Source organism: Alligator mississippiensis, chromosome 1 (genome assembly GCF_030867095.1).
Source record: "Alligator mississippiensis isolate rAllMis1 chromosome 1, rAllMis1, whole genome shotgun sequence".
Classification (NCBI taxonomy): domain Eukaryota; kingdom Metazoa; phylum Chordata; order Crocodylia; family Alligatoridae; genus Alligator; species Alligator mississippiensis.
Genome location: NC_081824.1, coordinates 441,787,428 through 441,802,602, shown reverse-complemented (window position 1 = coordinate 441,802,602; position 15,175 = coordinate 441,787,428). Strand labels below are relative to the sequence as shown.

The 15,175-nt window shown below is 42.0% G+C and overlaps 1 protein-coding gene across 8 annotated transcripts in view; it reads left to right on the top strand.

Moving 5' to 3' along the window:
* The window catches only part of YAP1 (Yes1 associated transcriptional regulator), a 126,176-nt gene extending 111,674 nt beyond the window's left edge, over positions 1–14,502 (top strand). For all 8 annotated transcript variants that reach the window (XM_019482026.2, XM_059721053.1, XM_019482025.2 and 5 more), the window contains 2 exons: positions 9,792–9,904; positions 10,479–14,502. In XM_019482026.2, coding sequence (XP_019337571.2) covers positions 9,792–9,904; positions 10,479–10,717 — 352 coding nt within the window. In that variant the 3' untranslated portion in view covers positions 10,718–14,502. The remainder of the gene's footprint in view (positions 1–9,791; positions 9,905–10,478) is intronic.
* Positions 14,503–15,175: the final 673 nt, after the last annotated feature.

Genomic DNA, 15,175 nt, shown 5'->3' with positions numbered 1-15,175 from the left:
TCGCTCTGCCAAATAACCAGTCGTACTAGGAAATTCAAGCCCTGCATTGTTCATGGAGGTGTCAGGATCTTTTAGTTCTGCTAACTGATTTTTTTTTTTTTTTAAAGGCTGAGATGAAACGTTGACTGCAGTAATACATTTTGTAATGTTGTTTGATGATGCTGTTTCAGTCAGGCTTCTAAATGAATAAACCAGCTCAGCACCCATTTTAACAAGATTTTATAGAGCATGATGACTGTTTGGAATACTTCAGCTATACCTGAACTTAATGTTTATTTCCATCATCTTTATAAGTATCAGTCCGCTTCTTAGAAACGGGCATTATAAATGTACCCTGGATACCTGTAATTTTCTGCGCAGCAATATAACATGCTTGTCACTCTCAGCAGCATTACATTATTTTATATAGAATAAAAAAATTAGGAACCATAGAAATCTTTTCAGTATGAAGCTCAACTTCATACTTTTCACTAATTGTTATAGGATCAAAGTTGTTACTGCAACAATAGGTGTCTATTGGATTGCTCTGCATGATATAAGAACAGGGCCAGCATATTGGAATGGACTTTAGATCATCAAAGCGGACAGACAACAGTAAAACTGCTGTAACCCTTTTCTATATTTTTATAACAAATCTTGACACTGTCTCTTTCCATTTCGTATCTGGGAAAGAGACAGTTCATATCTGCTGATGTCCTTAGACCAACGTGGCTACAACCTATACCCCATTTCATATCGAGACTTTCTTCATCCTTGCTCATTAATTCTTTCATGATAACCTACGTTATTTTTTTTTTTTTTTTTTTTTTTAGCTTTTGGCACTCTACCAGTCCAGTTCACATTGGTGCTTCTTTTCCTTCCTTTTTCCACAAGTGACACACTCTCCTTCTCCCCCTCTCTCTCACTTAATCTTCCTTCTGAGTCTGGAGCAGGGGCAGACAGTTTGGCCCGTGGGCCAGATCAAGCCTGTGGTGGACTCCCATTTCCCAGCAGCCTCTGCCTGCATTGCTGCATCCAGTTTCCATGGAGACCCCAGGAACAGCAGGGCAATGACAATGCAGGGTCAGGGTTTTCATGCAGACCAGCCCCAGCAGTACTGGCAAGGCATATGGCTGGGCAGGGAGCTGCTTTGCGGTCAGGATCTTGTGGCAGTGACAGTGTGGTCCAGAGCCAGGGCCGAGCTGCAGTCCGCTACCCACAAGGCCCAGGCAGACTGCTGGGAAATGGAGTCCAGCTGTTTTGCCCACCTGTGGTCTAGAGGTAGAATGCCCACTGTGATTCAGTTGTGCCTAGGTTCTTGAACCAGCCCTATCACCAAACTATCTGAGTATCTTCTGGTACTTTCTTAGATGATATGATTAACCAGGCTATACATGGTCTGGTTTGAAATGCATTAGATTAAATTCAGTAAGGGCAGATGAAAAGTTCTGCTTTTAGGACGGAACAATCAAGTTCAAAATATATAATGGAAGCAACTAGCTATGCTACAGTACTGCAAAAAACAACCTGTAGTTTATAGTGGATTGCAAACTGAATTAATTGAATGTGCAATATTATTGCAAAAAAAAGTTAATAGCATGTGGAGAAGTCTCAATAGAGGCACCACCTTCAAGTCAAGAGAAGTGATTCCTTTATTCATCACTGGTGAGACCTCATCTGGAGCACTTTGTTTAGTTTTGGGCACTGCACTTGAAGAAAGATGGACAGTAGCCACTAGAGCAATGGCACTCAACATTTCTGCCATGAACAGCACGTGCTCCAGGCGGCTGAGGGGGCACGGCTGCGCCGCTGGCAGCAGGAGCACAGTGCCAGGAGTCCAGCGGCTGGGAGCTCCCGCAGACGCCACTGGTGGGGTGATTTCTGCCCTATGGACTAGATGGGTGTCCAGCCCATCCATGGACAAGATTCCACTGATGGGGCTAATCTGGGGCACGGGGCAGGTGCAGTGGGGCCTGAACTGGCTGTGCAGAAAGGGCAGGAGGCATCCCAGCCCCATCCAGCTAAATGGGGGGCAAGGGCATGGCATAGCCTAGCCCCAGTCTGGGTGTGTGGGGTGGAAGGAGGCATGGTCCAGCCAGAACGGACTTGGAAGTTTGGAAGTTGGGCAGGACTGGCAGTGTTAATTGCCACAGGTGCCTCCCACTGAATTTCTCATGCTGTAAGGAACCAGTGGGCCAGATGCACTAGCTCTGCAAGCGAAGGCTTGAGCACCCCTGCGCTTGAATAGAGCAAAACTGATTAAAGTTCTAGAAAACCTGGCGTAAAAATAGGTTGATAGAGCTGAGATTATTGATTTGGAGAAATAGAAGGGGGTGGCTATAATAAGTCTTCAGATACAGGAAGGGCTGTTGTAAAGGGAATGGAGTTTGATTGTTCTCTGAAGCCAGTGATGGGGGGCAGTACAAGAAGTAACAGTCTTAAATTACAACAAGGGAGATGGAACTGTCCGACTGTGTTCAGCTTCATTCTAAATTTTGATTAAGCACTGGAACAGATTACTTGGGTTGTTACATCTCCATCCTTGGAAGTTTTTAAGTGCGGGTTAGACAAACACTTGGCTGGGATGGTTCAAGTGGAGATGATAACAAGAAGCAAGAGGAGGATCATGGAAAGTGTGGGTTGCTTACTGAATGAGGGAGACAACCAAGTGACAGGATGCAGAAAAAGTTCAGTGCTCAATGCCTTTTTCACCTCAGTGTTCACAGGCAAGGTCAGCTCTGAGACTACTATACCAGGCAGCACAGTTTGGGGAGGAGGTGAGCAGCCAACTGTGGCAAAAGAACAGGTTAGGGACTATTTAGAAAAGCTGGATGTGTACAAGTTGATGGGACTGGATGCAATGCACCTGAGGGTGTTGAGGAAGTTGGCTGATATGATTGCAGAGCCACTGGCCATCATCTTCGAAAACTCACGGTGGTCGGGAAAGGTGCCAGACAATTGAAAAGGGGTAAATATAGTGCCCATATTTAAGAAAGGGAAAAAGGAGGATCCAAGGACCTATTGATCAGTCAGCCTTACCTCAGTCTCTAGAAAAATCATGGAGCAGATACTCAAGGAATCCATTTTTAAGCATTGGGAGGAGAAAGTGATTAGGAGCAGTCAGGATAGATTCACCAAGGGCAAGGCATGCCTGACCAACCTGTTTGCCTTCTATGGTGAGATGACTGGCTCTGTGGATGTGGGGAGACCAGTGGGTATAGTATACTTTGACTGGCTTTCAATATGGTGTCCCACAACATTCTCACAGGCACCTAAGGAAGTACAGGTTGGATAAATGGACTGTAAGGGGGATAGAAAACTTGGTGGATCATCGAGCTCAGAGGGTATAATAGTCAATGGCTCAGTGTCCAGTTGGCAGCTGGTATCAAGTGGAGTGCCCCAGCAGTTGGTCCTGGGGCTGGTTTTGTTCAATATCTTCATCAGTGACCTGGAAGATGGCATAGCATGCACTGTCAGCAAGTTTTCAGATGATACTAAGCTGGCAGGGAGTAATAGATACACCGGAAGGTAGGGTTAAGATTCAAAGAGACCTAGACAAATTAGAGAATTGGACCAAAAAAACTCTCATGAGGTTCAACAAGGACAAGTGCAAAGTCCTGTACTTAGGACAGAACAATCCCCGGCACTGTTACAGGTTGGGGGGCTGACTGGCTGGGCAGCAACTGTGCAGAAAAAAACCTGGGGGTTACAGTGGACAATGAGCCAACAGTGTGCCCTTGTTGCCAAGAAGGCTAACTACATTCTGAGCTGCATTGATAGGAGTATTGCCAGCAGATTGAGGGAAGTGATTATTCCCCTCTATTCAGAACTGGTGAGGCTACATCTGGCTTAATGTGTTCAGTTTTGGGCCCCCACTACAGAAAGGATGTGGACAAATTGGAGAGAGTCCAGCAGTGAGCAATCAAAATGGTTAGAGAGCTGGCGCATATAACTTCTGAAAAGAGGCTGAGGGAACCAGGCTTATTTAGTTTGGAGAAGAGAAGACTGAGGGGATTTAATAACATCCTTCATCTCCCTGATGGCTGGTTCCAAAGAGGATGGAGCTGGACTGTTCTCAGTGGTGGCAAATGAGAGAGCCCGGAGCAGTGGTCTTAAGTTGCAGCAAGGGAAGTTTAGGTTAGATATTAGAAAAAACTCTCTCACCATGAGGGTAGTAAAACAGTGGAACAGGTTACCCAGAGAGGTTGTGGAATCCCCATCCTTCAAGGTTTTTAAGACATGGCTACACAAAGCCTTGGCTGGGCTGATATAATTTGGGGGTGGTTCTGCTTAGAGTAGGGGGTTAGACTAGATCAGTGGTTCTCAATCTGGTACGTGTGCCACCAGTGGTACACAGATAACCTGTCAGTGGTACATGTTAACAGATTTATTATAATTACTTTCTATGAAAAAAAATTGCTGGTGGTACTTAAGGTTGAAATGAAAAATTTGCTGTGGTACTTCAGGTTGTATCATTTTAAATTGGTGGTGCGCAATCTGTCAAGCATTTGGGAACTGCTGGCCTAGATGACCTCCTGAAGCCTGTGCCACCCCTGATTTTCTGTGATTCTGTGAGACTAGGATCCTGCTTTGAGCAGGCAGTTGGACTGAATGACCTGAGGTCTCTTCCAAACCTGTTTTCTAAATGATTCTTCCTTTTCCCAGAAGGAGTGCTTGTTTGTGCAGTATAGTTTTGTTTTGACTTCTGGGGAGATTTCTTTTTAAGTGCATAATGTTCTGCTGTTTTGTAGAAGGCTAATTCAAATGTTTGGTTTGGAGTCTCTGATTTTAAGGTTTCCTTAATTCTTATTTTGATTTGAATCTTGTTCCTTCCCGTTTTGCTTTCAATAAAAGCATACATCAGCATTATTTTATACGAACATGCTGGCAAGGGAGGATAGTCAACATGTAGGATGTGCTGTTATGTGGTGCTGGTCCAACAGACTGTGCGCACTACAGCAAAGGACTTGTTATCTAACTAGGTCAGTGGTTCTTAACCTTTTTGGACTCAAGGCACCTCTTGGCAAATGCCAGCTCTTAATGTCCATTTATTTTTAATGGCAAAAAATAATAGAGCAATTTTTCTGTTACAAAGAACTCGGAAAGACCAGAGCAGGGAAGTATGTTTTTGACATTGTGGATTTCTATTTGAAGTCTGGGTTTGTGTTGTAAATCATAGGTTTGTGTATAGGTCTTTGCACACCTAGCAGTGTTAATGTTGTATGGCATGCTGCAGCATCCTTAAAAGGATCTTGAGGCACAACAGTAGATAATAACTGGCCTAGATAGTTCTGAACATACCTGAAGGATGGTTGTGGGGTGTATGTGTGTGTAACATAAAGAGTTGTCAGCATTTAACTGATTACAGTTTTCAAGATAGTCATTAAAACGTTGGGTTTCTAATAGGGTTGCAGAAAGTTAAACTAGTGATTCCCAACCTTTTTAGACCACAGACCAGCAAACTGCAGTCCGGAAGTGACCGGTATAAAAAGGTTGGCTACCAGTGTGCAGTATGCCGGTCACTTCTGGACTTCTGGTCCAGCAGCCAACACTTCACGGGCCGGGGTTTGGGAACCTCTGGATTAAACAATCAACTGTTTAACTGGTAAGTGCAGTGATGACCGGTTAGCTTACCCGTTATCCTTTACCTCGGCATGGGTGCAGTCTGGCAGGGAAGGGGCAAGAGAAGTCGTGCAGTTCCCCAGCAGGAATCAGAAGGGAGCAGGGCGGGGCACTAGTACCCATAGCCTAAGAGACAAACAACAGCAGCCTAATGACTCATCAGTAAGCAATTAGCTGCTGGTTCACAGGTGCTCCCTCCCTCCCAGCCCAGGCCTTCATCTGGGCTGTGTTGTTTGGCTGGGCTTGCTGCTTCCTCCCCTCCCCCAGTCAAAGGGCCCCAGAAGCTGGGAGCAGCTCCCAGCAGCAGCTGTGTCCGAGCTACTGTGTTATCGGTTAATCCTTTAACCGATAGAATTAGAGGAGGTTAAACAGGTATTTTTAAATGTTAGTTGCATCCTTAGTTTCTAATATGTTTTACATTAATAGGGGTTTTAACCTTTTACTTTCAATTATTCTGTGCCCAGAATAACACCGGTTTTACTTTTTTGGCTACTTAGCTTTGTACTGGTGGTTCTGATAGTCTTTAAACACAAAATACTTGCTTTGCAAACTGTGCACAGTGTTCTGCCTGAGCACGTGAAGTCTCCTCCTCAGATAACGTGATCTAAAAACTGGGTGGTATGACCAGCTAATATGGTGAATATCTCATAAAATAATGCCTCTTGTAAAGGCAAAAGTAGTATCCTATTTACTTGTGTAGTGCACATACCTATCCTGCCTCCCCCACCACCAAATCTGTCCCCCAAAATTGGGGTCTGTCATTTAAGCAGGGAAGCTGACTTCATCTGGATCCCCAGGGCTTGAACACAGGTCTTCTAGGCTCATGGGTGGAGGCCTGGGCTGCAGCACCACCAAGTAGCTGGCTGGGTGCTGACCTAGCCCAGCCTGGGTCGTCCCATGGGGGATCGTGCGGCCCAGGAGAAGCACTAGTAGCTACAAGGCCCTGGTTGTAGGGCTACAAAACCCTTCAACTTCCCGAAGGACTTTGTCCCTGCAACAACACTTCCAGCACTCCCTGTCTCCTGCTTCAGACCCTCCTGCCTCCTGTGTACCTTGCTCCAGCCTTGCTTCTACTTTGGACCATCCAGCTTTATTCCTGTCTCCCCTCTTCCTTAGATCCTCCCTGCCTTTAGCCTTGGACCCCTGTACCTCCCTCTTGCCTCCCTCATCCTATATGCTGGATTCCTTGGCTCCTTACCTCTAGCTTGACCTTGAATGTAGCTGAGCTGTCCCAGTCTGGCATGAACCATCAGATTCTGACTGACCCTGGTATTACGACCTCTAATGGGGCTTCTGGACATACAGTATTTTATACTTCTGGTTTTTGAGCCCAGCTCCACTCTCTTCCCCCCTGTCCAGGTCATACCCATGAAGTTTGCAGGGACCAGCAGAGAGAGAGACAGACAGATTTGCCAAGGGTATGGTTTGCTCTTGCTTTGTGGCAAGGAGTTCTGCAGACTTACTGCAAATGGTGATCAGCTATGGTTCTCTTTATTTTTTTTTTCTTTTTTGAGTCATTGTTTCCCCTGCCCAGCCCTTGCCCCCCATTTTCTTGCTGTATGGATCCAACAGTCAGCACCAATGTCTGTCAGTTCTTGAGGCGCATGCAAAGAAGTGTGACCATCCAAGACTGGGAGTGATGAGACTAAGCTTAATTTTGTGGCTAAGACAACTGATGGCAACAGGGGTCTGCTTGGGGCTAAATAGGTGACTCAGGGCCTGTATCACAGGTATGACTTGTATGTGGGAGTTCAAGGCTCAGAAGCTGAGGGTCTGCAATCCCATAGGTCTAGAAGCCAAGCTGAGGGTCACAGTACCAGATATCAGTCCAAATCTGATGGCTCATGCAAGGGTCAGGCAGGTCCGTGGTCAAGGCCAGGCCAAAAGTCAGGAGCTAAGTCCAACACACAGGATGATGTAAGGAGGGGCAAGGTAGAGGTTGCAAGGCTATAGGCAGTCCTGGAGCAGGGCTGGAGGGTCAAAGACAGTAGCAGGAGAACAGGTAGTCCTTGACTAACATCGTTTCAAGTTACAACATCTTGCACTTACAACGTTTATAAATTGACGCCTTTTCAACTTTCTGACGTCAGTTTCGACTTTACAACGCTTGATCCGATGCAACGCCATGCCAGCAAACGAGTTCGCTGCATCGCCCATCTCCCTAGAGAACATCTGTCCAAACTTCCTTGGACACTTTCTTTAAGAAAGCAGACAAGACTCCAGTAAAACCTGCAGCCAAGACTCCTGAGAAGACTCCAGCCAAGAACCCTTCAAAAAGCACCATGAACAAAAGAAACTTTGGGGGGGTCTTGATTGACCACAAGATGAATATGAGCCACCAATGTGATGCTGTGGCTGGTGCGCATCCACCAATGCATCTCAAGCAAAACCAGGGATGTCATCCTCCCACTTTACTTGGCCCTGGTGAGACCACAGCTGGAGTACTGCATCCAGTATTGGGCCCCCCACTTCAGGATGGATGTGGAAAAGCTTGAGAGAATCCAGAGGAAAGTCACTCATATGATCCAAGGCGTGGATGGCAGGCCATATGAGGAGAGGCTGAGGGACTTGGGACTCTTCATTATGGGAAAGAGAAGGCTCAGGGTGGACTTGGTAGTAGCCTACGACTATATAAGAGAAGTACATCAGGACCTGGGAGGACAGTTGTTCATCAGAGTTCCCTAAAACTTAACAAGGTCTAATGGCCATAAACTCCAGGAACACCGATTTAGACTAGACATAAGAAAAAAGTTCTTTACGGTGCGAGTGTCAAGGGTCTGGAACCGACCCCCCCCCCCCCCCCCAAAGGTGGTGCAAGCACCTACTCTGGACTCTTTCAAAAAAAAAAAGTATGTGGCTGTTTTTCTTGCTGGGGTCACTTGATCCCAGCTCACTTTCTGCCTATGGTTGGGGGGCTGGACTTGATCTCACAAAGTCCCTTCCAGTCCCTAATGTCTATGAAATCTATGAAAAAGTCCAAACAAGAGACCTTCAAAAAGTCCAGCAAAGTCACCTCGAAGTCCTTCCAAATCAATATGATTGCTGTTTACAATATAGATACATTAATGGAGCTATATTACTCATCTATAATTGATTGAGTACAAAATTCTAGGTCATTTTTGGTGAAAATAGGGGTATCGGGCCTTGGTTCAGGAACCAATCCCCCATTTATAACATTGTTTTCTATGGGAAAATCGGTTCTGAGTTGTAACAGTTCAACTTGAGATGCTGTTTTCAGGAACCAGTTGTAAGTCTGAGGACTGCCTGTACTGAAGTCGGACAGAGGTCCACCACAGAGGTGCTGGAAGCGTTTCAGGGACAGGGCCCTGCAGGAAGTGGAAGGATTTTTATAGCCCTCCCATCAGGGTCCTGTGGGCTCCCAGGATCATATATGATCCTCTATTTGGGACCCCATGGGAGGGGCCAGGCTGGGCCTGGCACCCAGCTAGCTGCTTCATGATGCTGTAGCCCAGGCCTCTGCCTACAATCCCAGAAGACCTGGGTTTGAGCACCAGGGGTCCTGACACTATCCCCAGCCCCATAAAAATGACCCCCAGAAGCCTCAGGGCCTAGGATTCTTTTTGGTGGGCATGGTGGAAGGCTTTTAACCTGACAGGCACATGAATATTCTCTGTGGGTTCCTATAATTGTTTCTCAGTCCTATCTGTCCCAGTTGATGGGATATAAGGGCCCTAGCTACTATGTAGGCTCTTATACGTCGGCCAAAAGCTGCTGCCAGATTGGCAACTGCTGTGAGAGAGTTAAAGCTGTAGCTGTTGTGTGAGCAGCACTGATCAAGGTTCAGCCATGCAATCAGAATCCAGCAGTGGCTCTGGAAAATTGTTTTTTCCCCTTCATTTTGCCTTCCCAAAACAAGGTTTTTGTCTTATTTGAGAGTGTGCTGCATGCAGGAAAATGATGTATACGTTAAGGAGTTATATAAAGGAACGTTTTATTTCATTTCAGTCTCCGTTTTTTTTTTCTTGTGCCTTTGTGACAGCTTTGTCTTACTCTACAAGCTTTGTAGACAAATAACATCTAACACCTACCAGATACAGTAGTGTGACACAACACATTATGTTATATCACCAAATCCACTGAGCTCATCTGAAAAGGTTCATGTTTTTATTAGGTGTAATTCTGAGATGCTCAGACCTCAACTTTCACTTAACTATTTTCTTGTATTATAGTGGAACATATCACTCCAGAGATGAAAGTACAGACAGTGGGCTTAGCATGAGCAGTTATAGTGTACCCAGAACCCCTGATGACTTCCTGAACAGTGTTGATGAAATGGATACAGGTTTGTTTTTATTTACACCTTTAATGCATTTTTCCTATATATATTTGTTTTCCTTTGTTTATTGCAAATATTTGTAAAAATAAATAAATAAAAAAGTAGAAAGTTCTGTCTGAACAGAAAATACTCATAAGCAATACATCTCTTGTGCTTAAATGGTTTTTAAATCTGCATTAACTTTTTTTAGCAGTGTTGCTTATAGTAGACTAAGAACAAAAACTTAGTTAAGTCTTGCTTAGAATATCACTTCACTTACAACAAGATGTGGTTCTGCACAGCATCTATTTATTTTCTCGGAGTATAATATTATAATGTGCATGTGCGAGCACACACACACTACTGTAAACAATTGATGGAGTAATGCTCAGTGAATAGGACAGTAGAAGAAAAGGCATGTTTTATTTACATTTAGGGTCAAGTTCCGCTTGCCATATGTGACTGGCCAGATTGCCATTAATGGGATCACTTACATGAGTAACATGACCAAGACTTAAATGTCTTATCTGTTGTCCTGATCGTAAGTTTTGCACGTACAATTCTTTGTGTTTAATGTCTGTCTTGCTTTGTAATATACTAGGTGATAGTATCAGCCAAAGTAACATACCCTCCCATCAAAACCGTTTCCCAGACTACCTTGAAGCCATTCCAGGGACAAATGTGGACCTTGGGACCCTGGAAGGAGATGGGATGAATATAGAAGGAGAGGAACTGATGCCAAGTCTGCAGGAGGCTTTGAGTTCTGACATCCTTAATGACATGGAATCTGTGCTGGCAGCCACCAAGCTAGATAAAGAGAGTTTTCTTACTTGGTTATAGAGGCCTCAGGGAGACTGCATCCAAATCTGTGAAGGATCTAAGGAGAACAGGACATCTGTACCTGAAGTTAATAAGAAACCAGTGTGGCAAACATTTGGTTTGTGGTCAGAAAAAGTAAATGAACAAATATTCAGCAAGATTTCTTTCATCCAATATTTTGCTCTTCCTTATCCATTGCTGCTGTTATATATTGCTGACCTCTTTCACAGCTGACTCTGAAGAATAGACATCTTTTTGGTCTTTTTCTATTGCTGTTGCAACTACTGTTCAATGGGGTGGAGGGTGATGAGCCTATTTGGATGACGAATGCCATTCCTTTTTGTCCTCATATGCGCTTGCATATCATTTTATCTAAGTACTCAGATTTGTGAGTTAACTTCTGCATGTCACCGCTTGTAGTTTGCTCAGCTAGTTATCTCCTCTGTTGCCTATGGCAAGTGGTAAAACATGACTTACTGGTGTGACAAGCCAAAAATGATGTATCTGGTCAAAAGAAGTCAATACTGATTTGGAGATAAAGCTTAAAGAAGGGCTGAAGACAGTTTGACAATAAGTGGTTGCTACTACTAGCTCTTCCATTAGTCACAAAGTGCTCTTGTTCATATTTTATGGTATAGTAAATGAGTCGTATAGTAACATACGAATTTTTATTGTTGCCACATACTTTAATCAAACTTTTTGTCTGTCAAAAACTAGGATTTTTTTTGTTAGTTGGTTTAATTTTAGCCATAGTTTGGGAAGTAACTGTAGGTGCTTTTTTAAATAGTGAAATCTAAATTTCCTGATTTCACAGTCTTATTTAAATCTGAATTGTCTGCTTTTTTATACCCTAAAACATGTCTATTGTAGCCTGATAGTGAGCCCATGAAACTATTTTGCTTGTAACTTTTATTCTTAAAGGCTAGCTTTGAATGTAATCGTTAGAATAAATGACCAGTGGCTTATTTTTCATGCCTACTTGCAAGAATTTGAAATTAGAATCTGGTTGTGCCACTGTAAAATGTAGTTCTATGTGCTGTATCTAAACTTTTATCATGCATTTTAAAGTAGCAAAGCCTGTACACTACATGTTTAATTGACTGTTTTATCTAATCTCTTTGGTTTTATTTTTTAGTTTTGATATCTGAGTTTAAGAAAGTAAAATCTTTGGGAGAAACCTTAGTGAAAAGTTCTCCTTTTAAGTAGCATGGAAAAATAGTCTAAACTATCATCTCACTTTACATTGCAATGAACACACTAAACTAAAAAACTCAAAGCCTTGGTAAGACTGTTAGTGAAAAATAAGCCCTGGACACTATATTAGAAGACTGTAAAGATATGTGTTAGATGGTGACATGAGCAGGTAATGAAGTGTATATTAGTAGTAGAGCTTAGCATGGGGTAGAGATGAATGACTGACATACAACTTACTCTGTTAAAGTAAAGGTAACACTGAGTTATCTGCAGGAGTTGACACTGTTTCCAAAGAGTATTTTTAAATGAACAAAGTGAGCATGAATCAAACTTTCAGTATAAGCTATGAAGTAGTTCTTGGGTTAAAAAATAGTGGTATTAGATAGCACCTCTTTAATTAAAGGTCTGTCAGTCCCATTGTCAGTCCTTATTATCAAGGATTTATATCATGGCCATAACAAGACTGTAGATATATGGGAAAAACAAATCTTTGCTTGGAAGAATTTTTTAAAATCATTTTTAAGGCACTCAGTTATTTTTAAGTTATAGGAGTAAACTAAGAAATCCAAGAATTAAGTGTTTTATCCTTCAGGTTTTCTATGTGACAAGAATTTGAAATGGCTCTATTTTATCATTTACAAATGTTAACACAAAAAGACTCTGCTTTTGGAGTTCTAAATTTTATTTTAAAAAACTAAAGCAGCAGCAATTGAGATTTGAAATTTGCCACTATTTGTGCATGTTTACTATTTTTCATAACGTTTTTAATAATCAGAAGGTGCGAAGTCAGAAGTGGTATGTTGTGGAATATTATTTTAAATGAATTTCTCACTAATATGTCTGCAACAGCAATACATTCTGCTACGCCAGTAACCCACAGGTTAACAGGCCACATACATTGTGCAATGACACATTAGCCCTTAAAACAGTATTTATATCCATTTTAGGATTGTAGGAGTATTTTGTACTTGCATTAAGAATTCTTCCATCCTTCTTCCCTCCACTTTGAAAAAAAATGTTAAAGAAACTGACAGTACGTTTTGAAAAGTAACTTGAATGGTCTGATATATACCCACAAAAGCAAGGAAATTTCAGAGCTTTATTCCCCATTTCAATCTGACTTAACCAGTTGTATCCAGGTATAATAGCACAATGGTACATATTATGCATTAAGTGCAAACTCTTGACATACTGTACCTTGATACCACAGGGATGACCAGGTTTCTTTCCTTGCTTTTATGTGTTTGTCAGACCTTTGTTTTCTTTTGATAGTAGAAACACTAAAATGGCTTATACTGTATTTGGGTGGCACTGCGTAGGATAGGTACTGACTGGGAATTCTTGAATTGCTCTAACAGTAATCCTATTTTGTGATTCTTTAATAGACTTTAAGACACTTCCGTTCTCTTCCATTGTTAGGAAATATAACCTAGAGATGCTATACTGTTAGCAGTTGAAATTGATTTGGATTGTTTTATTCTGTAAAAGCATTATTTGATGACGTGGTTAAAATTTGTTTGAAATGCGAAGTGTTTGCTAGTATTTTATACTGATCGATGTATATATTTAAACAAAACAAAATCATTGTCCTAATTTTATAGCTTCTAGAATTAACTGTACTGTGTGCAGAATACAGATGAGGCATATTATCCCTATTGTGCTGTACAGTACCATGGCAGGACAGCTGCTTTGGAATAGGTTACAGTGTCAAGTAAATCATACTAGATCAAAAATTCTACCGTTCAGTGTTGGTGCTCACCAGTGCAAAAAGGAGAAGAGACCTTTTCAATACAATTAACACTACTTGGCTTTTGCATATCTGGTGAATTAGTACTAAGGCGACTTTTCACTTGCAAGCATGTTTTTATACGAATAGCAGGTGTGCCTGTGTAAAATAATGATTTGTTTTTCTGTATCTTGAAGAAATACTCTCCACATTTAAAATGATCTATATTAGAGAATTCTTAAATGCACCCTTGTCAGAAATATATATATTAGTTACCAATGTTACTTTTTAGATATGAGCATGCCTGTACGTTAGGTACCTAAGTAAATTCTGTTACATTATTTTTCTTTATGTAATACTTTTGCAGTTGTTTCATGTGGTATAAATATATACTTTCTGCTTAAAATACCTTGTTTGTTTGTTAACCTTTAATAGGATGCAAAGGAATTTGATTTCCAGGCAATGTCACTGAATTGTTGCAGTTTCCATGACATTTTTATTGTCTATTCCACACTACCGTATAGTAGTTTTTGTAATCATGTATCCCAGTCCTGCAAACTGCATTTAACTGTAAGGCTCTGAGTAGACCCAGTGAATTCACTGGTATGACAAGAGTGCTTATCACTTCAGTGTGCCTACATGTTCACAAGACTCGAGAGAAAATTACTAGGTTTCATGTAACTTGTGTAAAACAGTACAGCTAATAGAGCAAGACCATTTATGTGACCATTGGTAAGAAGCTTATCTGTTATAAGAAATTTTCTATTTAATTTTAGAAATGCCTAAAATCTTCCCACATAGAATTTTCTCACGTAGTAGATATTTTTGGCTAACTAGGTCTACAGTGTATGGCAAATTTACCAATAAAGATGCTCTCAATTTTCAATTTCAGGTTCTGAGTTCTGAATTCAGAAAAAGGTATACATCAGATCTAAAAGTATCTTCATCTTTAATTTCACTAAAGCAGTTCTCAGCCTTCTTACATTTGAGGCATCCCTCTGTATCTTCTGTGAATTGAGTGGCACCCCATTTAAAAAATATGTATTTATTATAGTGCTAACCTACTTGAAAGGAGGCTTGGGAGGAGGAGAAGTAGCTGTATCTTCTCTCTCCCATGGCACCTTTCAATGTTGCCACAGTACCATGGTTGAAAATCACTGCACTAAACTGTTCATTGGGTTCTTGATTTTTTTTTTTTTTGATCATCTTTTAAAAGAGAAGTCTCTTGTACAAAGTAATTCTTGACAAATGTTGCTTTTCCTTGGACTCTTTGCTTTTAGTAATCCAGAGTCTGATACTCAGCACTGGAATGGTGATAGTCCTTCAATAAGGCCCAAGATGTTCCACTAACCTACCACCAATGCTCTGCCACCTACTTCTTAGTTTATCGCTCAAGATAAAACCTAAGTGACTGTAGAGCTAAACCTCTGCATCATACTCTGTACCTTCAAGTGAACTGGGACCCAATGAGAGGCATGAAACACGGGTTTTATGTGCTCAGAGCAGCAGCCTACCTCATTTATAAAGTAATGACACAACTATCACATGGGAGGAGAACA